The sequence below is a fragment of the Oncorhynchus mykiss genome, chromosome 28 (genome assembly GCF_013265735.2).
Source record: "Oncorhynchus mykiss isolate Arlee chromosome 28, USDA_OmykA_1.1, whole genome shotgun sequence".
Taxonomy (NCBI): Eukaryota; Metazoa; Chordata; class Actinopteri; order Salmoniformes; family Salmonidae; genus Oncorhynchus; species Oncorhynchus mykiss.
Genome location: NC_048592.1, coordinates 923,058 through 935,571, shown reverse-complemented (window position 1 = coordinate 935,571; position 12,514 = coordinate 923,058). Strand labels below are relative to the sequence as shown.

General features: G+C 43.6%; 1 protein-coding gene across 1 annotated transcript in view; it reads left to right on the top strand.

Annotated features, from left to right (window-relative positions):
• LOC110508312 (signal peptide peptidase-like 2B) overlaps positions 1-12,514 on the top strand; it is a 49,785-nt gene that overhangs the window by 11,802 nt on the left and 25,469 nt on the right. Inside the window, 1 exon segment of the mRNA XM_036966059.1 lies at positions 11,925-12,067. Coding sequence (XP_036821954.1) covers positions 11,925-12,067 — 143 coding nt within the window.

Here is a 12,514-nt window from a genome sequence, read left to right as displayed (position 1 = left end):
TTGTCGCAAATGCGTCTTCCAAATGGACAATGACCCCAAGCATACTTCCAAAGTTGTGGCAAAATGGCTTAAGGAAAACACAATCAAGGTATTGGACTGGCCATCACAAAGCCCTGACCTCAATCCCGTAGAAAATTTGTGGGCAGAACTGAAAAAGCGTGTGCGAGCAAGGTGGCCTACAAACCTAACTCAGTTACACCAGCTCTGTCAGGAGGAATGGGCCAAAATTCACCCAAATTATCGTGGGAAGCTTGTGGAAGGCTATCCAAACTGTTTGACCCAAGTTAAACTATTTAAAGGCAATGCTACCAAATACTAATTGAGTGCATGTAAACTTTTGACCCATTGGGAATGTGATGAAAGAAATAAAAGCTCAAATAAATCATTCTCTCTACTATTATTCTGACATTTCACATTCTTAAAATAAAGTGGTGATGCTATCTGACCTAAGACAGGGAATTTTTACTAGGATTAAATGTCAGGAATTGTGAAACTGAGTTTAAATCTATTTGGCTAAGGTGTATGTAAACTTCCGACTTCAACTGTATATAGTGATATATGATAGATAGATAAATAGTTACTAATTTTCAGAGTACAAACTCAACGGACACCATGAAAGCTTTAAACCATGTTTTTCTGCCCAGAGGTTCCATACAGCTGCATTAGACAAATATGTGGTTTCACCCGTGGAGAGAGTCTCCTCCTTATCACTACACATTGCATCATTATTGCCTGTCAGGGAGCTGAGTGAAATGGGCCTAAAACAGTTCCTCCCCTTATCAGTAGTGCCACATGTGACCATTTTCCCTGCACTCAGCCTCTCCCAAGCTTCATTATGTCACCCCTCATGTCTCTTTTATAACTAATGATTAATAATAGTTAAAGCTCAGATATATATATATATATATATATATATGTATGTGTGTGTGTGTGTGTGTGTGTGTGTGTGTGTGTGTGTGTGTGTGTGTATGTATGAATGAATTATATTTATTTAAACAAATTAACAATAGGAAAGAGGTAGAGAGGAAAATAGAGGAGAGTGTGCGCTGACATTGCATTGGGCCAGATTTGAATCAATGCTGCAGCAGTATATGTGATCTGGAGGCAGCAGCGGAGACCGCTAGACCGCCCTACGCCACTCAAACAGACAGTTGTGGAAAGCAGCGTGCTCTGAGACAAGGGAAGTGTGGTGGGGGCTTCATTTAGACCAAGGTCTAATTATCAAGGGTTATCATTTGAGATGTAATGATTCACCGATACACCGAATCAGTCCCTGATTCAAATGTTTAAGTTACAAGTGCACCTGCACCACGCACCTGTCAGAATATACATTAAAAGGCTACAAATTGCCGATTTGCTAAAATGTTTAGCAAATGTTTTTTTTGTTCGGAAAATGTAATATTTTTTTTACCCCTTTTTCTCCCCAATTTCATGGTATCCAATCTGTAGTTAGTCTTGTCTCATCGCTGCAACTCCCGTATGGACTCGGGAGAGGCGAAAGTCGAGAGCCGTGTATCCTCAGAAACACAACACAACCAAGCCGCGATGCTTCTTGACACTACCCACTTAACCCGGAAGGCAGTTGCATCAATGTGTTGCAGGAAACTGTACACCTGGCGACCGTGTCAGCGTGCACTGCGCCCGGTCCGCCGCAGGAGTCGCTAGTGCGCGATGGGTTAAGGACATCCATGCCGGCCAAACCCTCCCCTAACCCGGACGACGCTGGGCCAATTGTGCGCCGCCCCATGAGTCTCTCGGTCGCGGCCGGCTGCGACAGAGCCTAGACTGGAACCCAGAATCTCTGGCCTTAGACCACTGCGCCACTCGGGAGGCCCCGCTCATCTTTTGGGACAACTGATGCGTCCTCTCTTTCAGTGTCGAACTGCATGTAACTGGGTTGACAGTCATTCATCTACAAGTCATGTTGCATGCCGGATAACCCCAGGCAATATCAGTAGCCTTGTCAAACTGCTTCGCTCGCAGACCGAGGTAGTCGGCCTGTTCCTGATCTTGCACATCTGTGCTGCACTTTCAGCATTCAAATGCTAAAATGGCTTTATTAGTTGAGTAACAACATATGTGATTTGCTAGGTTATTGTGCATGGTGTAAAAGTTGTGTTTTACTGGTATAAAAGTAAGCTTCTGAAGACGACTCATCTGGCTATACCTGCTGAACAGGGTTTACAATCTATTTATTTGGATTGTTCAGGTTCACCATCAGCAATTGTTTAATGCATAACTACCAAAACCATCAGTGCATTTGGTCATTTGTAGATAAAAAGGGTTAAGTTAATAATTTCATAATGAGGACGGCAATCATGTTTGTGAGGCACACTTCATGGCCGAAGCGAAAAGTCAAAATCATTTGATTATTTTGAGATGGGATGGAATCCAAAGTTGTACTACATATTCATTGGATAATTTGTAAACGTTAAAAATGGTTACATTACTAGCTCAAACACTTAATCTGAAAAAATGACAAGTGATGGTGATTTCAGAACCAAAGTGGGGGGACAAAAAACATAGCCCCCCCCCCCCCAGTATGATAGTGGTAGTGGGTCGGTAGATGCCAAGTCTCTCTTTGGCTCAGCTCAGGTGCCTACATAGTACACACTATAGACATACATAATTTACACTCTCACACACACAAGTCAGCTAAGACGGCTCCAGCTCAGAGAGGCCCAGCTCATGAGCTACATCAGCAGCAGATTTGATTTTAAATCAAATCACATTTTATTTGTCACTTGTCGAATACAACAGGTGTACAGTGAATTGCTTACTTACAAACCCCTAACCGACAGTGCAGTTCCAAATAATACGGATAAGAATAAGAGATTAAAGAGGAGCAGTAAAAAATAACAATATATACAGGGGGAGCCGGTACAGAGTCAGTGTGGAGGCTATATACAGGGTATTACGGCACAGAGTCAGTGTGGAGGCTATATACAGGGTATTACGGCACAGAGTCAATGTGGAGGCTATATACAGGGGGTGCCGGTACAGAGTCAATGTGGAGGCTATATACAGGGTATTACGGTACAGAGTCAATGTGGAGGCTATATACAGGGTATTACGGTACAGAGTCAATGTGGAGGCTATATACAGGGGGTACCAGTACAGAGTCAATGTGAAGGCTATATACAGGGGGTACCAGTACAGAGTCAATGTGGAGGCTATATACAGGGGGTACCAGTACAGAGTCAATGTGGAGGCTATATACAGGGGGTACCGGTACAGAGTCAATGTGGAGGCTATATACAGGGGGTACCGGTACAGAGTCAATGTGAAGGCTATATACAGGGGGTACCGGTACAGAGTCAATGTGAAGGCTATATACAGGGGGTACCGGTACAGAGTCAATGTGAAGGCTATATACAGGGGGTACCGGTACAGAGTCAATGTGAAGGCTATATACAGGGGGTACCGGTACAGAGTCAATGTGGAGGCTATATACAGGGGGTACCAGTACAGAGTCAATGTGAAGGCTATATACAGGGGGTACCGGTACAGAGTCAATGTGAAGGCTATATACAGGGGGTACCGGTACAGAGTCAATGTGGAGGCTATATACAGGGGGTGCCAGTACAGAGTCAATGTGGAGGCTATATACAGGGTGTACCGGTACAGAGTCAATGTGGAGGCTATATACAGGGGGTGCCGGTACAGAGTCAATGTGGAGGCTATATACAGGGGGTATCGGTACAGAGTCAATGTGGAGGCTATATACAGGGGGTGCCGGTACAGAGTCAATGTGGAGGCTATATACAGGGTGTACCGGTACAGAGTCAATGTGAAGGCTATATACAGGGGGTGCTGGTACAGAGTCAATGTGTGGGATCACCGGTTAGTTGAGGTAGTATGTACATGTAGGTAGAGTTAATTAAAATGACTATGCATAGATTACAACAGAGTGGCAGTGGTGTGGATAGGGGGGGTCAATGTGAATAGTCTGGGTAGCCATTTGACTAGATGTTCAGGAGTCTTATTGCTTGGGGGTAGAAGCTGTTTAGAAGCCTCTTGGACCTAGACTTGGCGCTCCGGTACGGCCTTGTGGTAGCAGAGAGAACAATCTATGACTAGGGTTGCTGGAGTCTTTGACAATTTTCAGGGCCTTCCTCTGACACCGCCTGGTATAGAGGTCCTGGATGGCAGGAAGCTTTGCCCCAGTGATGTACTGGGCCGTTCACACTACCCTCTCTAGTACCTTGTGGTCGGAGGCCGAGCAGCTGCCATACCAGGCAGTGATGCAACCAGTCAGGATTCCCTCGATGGCGCAGCTGTAGAACCTTTTGAGGATCTGAGGAGCCATGCCAAATCTTTTCAGTCTCCCGAGGGGGAATAGGTTTTGTCGTGCCCGCTTCACGACTGTCTTGGTGTGCTTGGACCATGTTAATTTGTTGGTGATGTGCACGCCAAGGAACTTGAAGCTCTCAACCTGCTCCACTGCAGCCCCGTCAATGAGAATGGAGGCTTGCTCGGTCCTCTTTTCCCTGTAGTCCACAATCATCTCCTTTGTCTTGATCACGTTGAGGGAGAGGTTGTTGTCCTGGCACCACATGGCCAGGTCTCTGACCTCGTCCCTATAGGCTGTCTCGTTTGTCGGTGATCAGGCCTACCACAGTTGTGTCATCAGCAAATGTAATGATGGTGTTGGAGTCTTGCCTGGCCGTGCAGTCATGAGTGAACAGGGAGTACAGGAGGGGGCTGAGCACACACCACTGAGGGGCCACTGTGTTGAGGATCAGCGTGGCGGATGTGTTGTTACCTACCCTTACCACCTGGGGGTGGCCCGTCAGGAAGTCCATGATCCAGTTGAAGAGGGAAGTGTTTAGGCCCAGGGTCCTTAGCTTATTGATGAGCTTTGAGGGCACTGGTGTTGAACGCTGAGCTGTAGTCAATGAACAGCATTCTCACATAAGTGTTCCTTCTGTCCAGGTGGGAAAGGGCAGTGTGGAGTGCAATAGAGACTGCAGCATCTGTGGATTTGTTGGGGCGGTATGCAAATTGGAGTGGGTCTAGTGTTTCTGGGATGATGGTGACCAGCCTTTCAAAGCACTTCATGGCTATAGACGTGAGTGCTACGGGTCAGTAGTCATTTTAGCAGGTTACCTTAGTGTTCTTGGGCACAGGCACTATAGTGGTCAGCTTAAAACATGTTGGTATTATAGACTCGGACAGGGAGAGGTTGAAAATGTCAGTGAAGACACTTTCTAGTTGGTACATTTCTAGCTGCATGCTCACAGTCCACGTCCTGGTAACCCATCTGGCCCTGTGGCCTTGTGATTGTTGACCTGTCTAAAGGTCTTACTCATATCGGCTGCGGAGAGCGTAATCATACAGTCTTCCGGTACAGCTGGTGCGCTCATGCATGTTTCAGTGATATTTTCCTCGACGTGAGTGTATAAGTAGTTTATCTCGTCCGGTAGGCTCATGTCACTGGGCAGCTCTTGGCTGTGCTTCCCTTTGTAGTCCGTAATGGTTTGCAGGCCCTGCCACATCCGACAAGCGTCGGAGCCGGTGTAGTACGACTCGATCTTAGTCCTGTATGGACGCTTTGTCTGTTTGATGGTTTGTAGGAGGGCATAGCGGGATTTCTTATAAGCTTCCGGGTTAGAGTCCCGCTCCTTGAAAAGCGGCAGCTCTAGACTTTAGCTCAGTGCGGAAGCTGCCTGTAATGTATGGTTTCTGGTTGGGGTATGTACTAGAGGTCGACCGATTATGATTTTTCAACGCCGATACCGATTATTGGAGGACCAAAAAAATTAATCGGCCAAATTTTTTAAATATATTTTTTAAATTTGTAATAATGACAATTGCAACAATACTGAATTAACACCTATTTTAACTTAGAAAACATCAATAAAATCAATTTAGCCTCAAATAAATAATGAAACATGGTTTAAATAATGAAAAAACAAAGTGTTGGAGAAGAAAGTAATGTGTGCCATGTAAAATATGTGCCATGTAAAAAAAGCTAACATTTAAGTTCCTTGCTCAGAACATGAGAGCATATGAAAGTTGGTGGTTCCTTTTAACATGAGACTTCAATATTCCAAGCTAAGAGGTTTTAGGTTGTAGTTAATATAGTATTTATAGGACTATTTCTCTCTATACCATTTGTTTTTCATATACCTTTGACTATTGGATGTTCTTATAGGCACTATAGTATTGCCAGTGTAACAGTATAGCTCCCGTCCCCCCCCTCGACCTTACCTGGGCTCGAACCAGGAACACATCGACAACAGCCACACTCGAAGCATCGTTACCCATCGCTCCACAAAAGCGCAAGGGGAATAACTACTCCAAATCTAAAAGCGAGTGACGTTTGAAACAGTATTAGCACACACCCAGCTAACTAGCTAGCCATTTCACATTGGTTACACCAGCCATTAGGCTGATAGGCTTGAAGTCATAAACAGCGCTGTGCTTGCGAAGAGCTTCTGGCAAAACGCACGAAAGTGCTGTTTGAATGAATGATTACGGGCCTGCTGCTCAGACTGCTTTACCAAATCAGACTTAATTATAACATAACACACAGAAATACGAGCCTTTGGTCATTAATATGATCGAATCCGGAAACTATCATTTCGAAAACAAAACGTTTATTATTTCAGTGAAATACGGAACCGTTTGGTATTTTATCTAACGGGTGGCATCCCTAAGTCTAAATATTATTGTTACATTGCACAACCTTCAATGTATGTCATAATTACGTAAAATCTGGCAAATTAGTTCGCAATGAGCCAGGCGGCCCAAACTGTTGCAAATACCCTGACTCTGCGTGCAATGAACGCAGGAGAAATGACACAATTTCACCTGGTTAATATTGCCTGCTAAACTGGATCAGTAGTTATAACTAGTGATTATGATTGCTTGTTTTTTATAAGATAAGTTTAAAGCTAGCTAGCAATTTACCTTGGCTTCTACTGCATTCGCGTAACAGGCAGGCTACTCGTGGAGTGCAATGGTTAACTGTGCGGTTGCAAGATTGGATCCCCTGAACTGACAAGGTGAAAATCTGTCATGCTGCCCCTGAACAAGGCAGTTAACCCACAGTTCCTAGGCAGTCATTGAAAATAAGAATGTGTTCTACTGCATTCGCGTAACAGGCAGGCTACTCGTGGAGTGCAATGGTTAACTGACTTGCATAGTTAAATAAAAGGTATAAAAAATAAATAATCGGAAATTGGCACCCAAAAATACAGATTTCCGATTGTTATGAATACTTGAAATCGGCCCTAATTAATCGTCCATTCTGATTAATCGGTTGACCTCTAGTATGTACGTACGGTCACTGTGGGGACGACGTCAATTGTGTACTTATTGATGAAGCCAATGACTGATGTGGTGTACTCCCTGAACATATTCCAGTCTGTGCTAGCAAAACAGTCCTTTAGCTTACCATCTGCTTCATCTGACCATTTTTTTATTGATCTAGTCACTGGTGCTTCCTGCTTTCATTTTTGCTTGTAAGCAGAAATCAGGAGGATAGAATTATGGTCAGATTTGCCAAATGGAGGGTGAGGGGGAGCTTTGTATGCGTCTCTGTGTGTGGAGTAAAGGTGGTCTGGAGTTATTTTCCCTCTGGTTGCACATTTAACATGTTGATAGAAATGAGGTTAAACTGATTTCAGTTTGGTCCCCGAATACTAGGAGCGCCGCCTCTGGGTGAGTGTTTTCTTGTTTGCTTATGGCGGAATACAGCTCATTCAAAGCTATCTTGGTGCCAGCCTCTGACTGTGGTGGTATGTAAACAGCTTCAAAGAATATAGATTAGAACTCTCTCGGTAGGTAACTCTCGGTAGGTCATGAGAAACTCTACCTCAGGCGAGCAATGTCTCGAGACTTCCTTAGATATCGTGCACCAGCTGTTGTTTACAAAAATACATAGACCGCCGCCCTTGAACCTCTTACAGCTACCCCCTACTTTTTTCAATTTCCGCCTGAAGACATACCCAAACCTAACTGCCTGTAGCTCAGGCCCAGAACCAAGGATATGCATATTCTTGGTTTCATTTGAAAGAAAACACTCTGAAGTTTGTGTAAATGTGAATTGAATGTAGGAGATTATAACAAAATAGATCTGGTTTAGATAATACAATGAAAAAAACCTAAGTTTTTTATTTTTATTGTTGTATCATCTTTATAATGAACAAGATAAAACAAACATTCAGATAGGATGATGGGGACAATTTCCGTGAAAAACATAAGAGGGCAACAGTACTTGTGCAAAGTTTCAGAATGATAACTTCCAAAATGAGTGTGCTACATGACATTTATCATGAAGTCACCCAGGTGTCCCACACAAGTAGCCCAAATGTACCCAAGTGGCCAAATTGGTGAAGTTATACATTTAGAATGGAATAACTATATACAAAATACCAAAATTGTATTCTAACACACCCCCCCCAAAAAATTGAGAAAAACATGAAAAAATATATATACATTTACAAAATAACAGTTTCAATATTTGGAAGACCCTCAGTCCTCCACACAATATTGTGCTGCTGATGCCAGGTGCCATAACAGTCTCTTTCTGCTGTAAAGCAGAGGGTCACCAAGCATGTGGTGCAGGTGATGGGGGACTTCATTTTGCAAAGACGACAGCGACTCCTCCATGCTGTGCCCTTTTGGCCCTGAGGCACATCCATGCCTGCATAAATACATTTGGGCAGATGAACACCACTTGTGGCAGGAGCAGAAGGGACAGAGGTAGAGGGGCCAGAACGTGGTGCAGTGGTGCTGTAGCCAGCAAGCTCCTTGATGAGCAGCTCTCTGAAGGCTAGCTGTGAGATGAGGGGGGCTTTACACAGCTCTTAGCCATTTCCTAGTGTAGGATGAATGCATTCACCACAGCAATGTCGATGAAATGATAGAAGAAGGTCTTGTACCATTTCATCGTCTAATGGAGAACATTGTAATAGCCTATCAGCGCATCTGACAGGTTCACACCTCCCATGCTCTTGTTGTAGTCCTTTATTGCAGTTGGAATGGGGACATTTTTTGCACTCCATGCCCCAGTAGCGCTGAGACAACAGGTGTCCGGCTGGATGAACCAGCTTCAGTGGGGGATGGACACCTTGGCACTGGGGGCTCCCATTCGGAGTCAGTGTCACTGTGAAAGAAAATGTTCAGTTAGAATAGTTTCACATATGAGCCCTGTATCAACAGGTATAATTAATATATATATATATATGAGAGAGTACAGGGAACATAAGGTTGAATATATTATTATAGACCTGCTAGATCTACTGTCTCATTTATATTATGACAGACCAGCTAGATCTACTGTCTCTTTTATATTATGACATTTCAGCTAGATCTACTGTCTCTATTATATTATGACAGACCAGCTAGATCTACTGTCTTTATTATATTACAACAGACCAGCTGTATCTACTGTCTCCATTTCACTTTGGCCATTGTTGTGGGCCTGCCTTCCCCTCAACAGCCTCAAATAGGCTATTTCATGTGGGGGTGGGGTGGGGTGGAGCGGCAGACACGCATCTCGGCCATGCTCCCTCTAATCCACAATATGTGTGTATATACACACACAAACATAGGCTATGGGTCATACACATACATACAAACATAGGCTATGGGTCATACATACTTACAAACATACCCCCACCCACAATGTATAGCCAACGTGTACTTTACCCGTATAGCCAACGTGTACACATTTCATTACATTTTTATATATTGCTACAAAAAATGTTTTAAATCACAAATAATATTTTATATTATTAATTTCAAACAATGGCATTAGCATGAGAAGAACTTACCAGTCCAAAACGATGTCCTCTCCGTTCAAAAAATATTCCTCCTTTTGGGAATCAAAGCTATGCTAGCTAAATGAATCATCCTCCAACAATCTCTGTCTCACTTTCCCGATCTATTTCTTCCAAAATTGTGTGTACATCTGTATATCTAGACTTAGATTTAGCTTTCCCTGACTTAGTCGCCATACTGATTGATATATAAACAGCTGAAGATGCGCTTTACAAAAAAAGTGCTGTGCGCATCATGCGCGGCTCCTTCCAGTATGAATCATCAATGGTGAATGACCCTCTTTACGCCGGAGTTTACTACATGGGTTGGTCTTCCAACACATAACCATTACATATTGCCGTTTACCTCAGCACATGGCTATCGACCAAGCTAGATTTCAAGACGATCAGTGGTCATTGGGTTAAAATACAGTCAATCAACGAAACAGCAGTCATATCATAGGCGCACAATGATGTCATTACTTGTTGTCTTCAAATCGCTTTCTTTCAGTCAATACGTCCCGCGAAATGACCCATCACATTTGGTTGTGTTACAAACAACCAGTTGATTGCAATGAAACCAAACATGACTGGAAAAGTCACGTTTAGTGTGTGTATTTACATCGAATGTGTCGTCGAAAATTGAATGAGATGGAATTCACGACACAAGCGGTTCACAAAATGTTTCGTGTTAGGCTGTAAAAATGTATTTTATCAAACAAAAGATAATTAATTGTGTAACAATGAGCATTGTGATTGCAAACAGAGGAAGATTGTCAAAGGTAAACAATTTATTTTATCGCAATTTGTGATTTTGTAACGTTTGTGCTGGTTGAAATAGTTTTTTTTTTATGGGGCTCTGTCCTCAGATAATCGCATCGTATTCTTTCGCAGTAAATCCTTTTTTAAATCTGACAGCGCAGTTGGATTAGCAAGACTCTAGGCTTTCGAAACATGTGAGACACTTGTATTTGCATGAATGTTTAATATGACTATTTATGTAGCGATCACCGTATGTTTTCGAATTGAACCCCGCTAACGGGTTCGGTGCGCATAGAGGTTAACAGACGCCGCTGTTATATCCTGCCGGTACATCGTATAACCAGCCAGCTGTATGTTGATATTGTCGTCATTCAGCCACGACTCCGTGATGCATAGGATGTTAGTTTTCAATGTCCCTTTGGTAGTTTAATCTTCCCAATAACTCGTCCATTTTATTGTCCAAAGATTGCATGTTTGCGAGCAGATTTGAGGGGAGTGGGGGTTTATTCGATCGCTGCCTACTCCTCAGAAGGCAGCCCGCCCTCCGGCCTCTCTTTCTCCGCCACTTCACGCAGATCACTGGGGTAGGGGCCTGTTCCTGAGGGAGCCGTATATCCTCCGCCTCGGGCTCATCAGAGTCGTGAAAGAAGAAAAATTATTCTGCTAGTCTGTGGTGAGTAATCGCAGTCCTAATGTCTAGAAGTTATTTTCGGTCATAAGAGACAGTAGTGGCAACATTATGTACAAAAATAGTAAAGAAGTTACAAACAACGCAGATAAACTAACAAAAAACACAATCGGTTGGGGCATGTAAAACGTCTGCCTTCTGCTTCGGTGCCATTTTAATTTAGAATGGAAAATGTATGTGTTTATGCATTAGTGTATCTTACCGAATCGCATCGATTCGTTCTCTAATCAAACCGAATTGTTTCAAATGAAAATGGATCGTTCCTGTATCGTATTAGAGCCCATGTATAGAGTCAGATGCACATCCCTAGTTATCATCTCTGGGGAAAACCCACCCAAGACAGTTTCATCTTGTCCGATGTTATTCCATTGAATTGCAGTCTGAAGACTCATTCTACTGTGTGTGGAGGCAGTGTCATAGGCCAAGGCTGAGTGAATCCTTGTGTTGTCTGAAGAGACATTCTATGTGGAGTGGAGGGCATGGCTATGTGACTGGTGTTGTCATTTAGAGTGACTCAGTAGTGATGTTGACCAGAGAGAAAGAGCCAGCTACACTGCAAAGCTGAGTGGCCATTGCTGGGGTGGCTAAAAGCAGAGTGGAGAGAGAGAGGGCTTGACTGAAATTGCCTCTACTGTTCAGAGGTCAGTTCGGCATCCCAGGGGCATCCTCCCTCCCTCACGTGTCCCTGTTGTGTCCCTTTGCAGGCGCTACATGAAGCACAAGCGTGACGACAGCGCGGAGAAGCAGGATGAGGAGACGGTGGATGTGACGCCCATCATGATCTCTGTGTTTGTGGTCATGTGCTGCTCGATGCTCGTGCTGCTCTACTTCTTTTACGACCACCTGGGTACACACCGAGATATACACCTGTAGCTGTCGTTATCTCTACCTGTAGCGTTCTGTCTCTCTCTCTCTTTGTCTGTCTGTCCGCCTCCCTCAGCCTTTCTCCATGTCTCTCTTTCTCTCTACCTGTTTTTGCAGATGTCAGTTAAAAAATAGGTAATTACATTACAATAAGCTAGTTGAAATACACTGCCCTTCCTGCAGGGGTTAAAGTTTTCTGTCACAGAGAAAATGACTGGCATTGGTCAAACTCAGTTTAATACATGTACAAGATTTAATCCTCTTTCCCTAAAAGCATGATGGTCATGCCTTTTTTTTACATGAAAGGGGAGGTTAACTTCACCCCACAGACAATCGATCTGAGTTCTACATACCTTTTTTTGTTTGTTGCTTTAGCCACAGCCTCCTGTTCATTTCTCTGTGTGTGTGTGTATATAGTGTGTATGCTAAT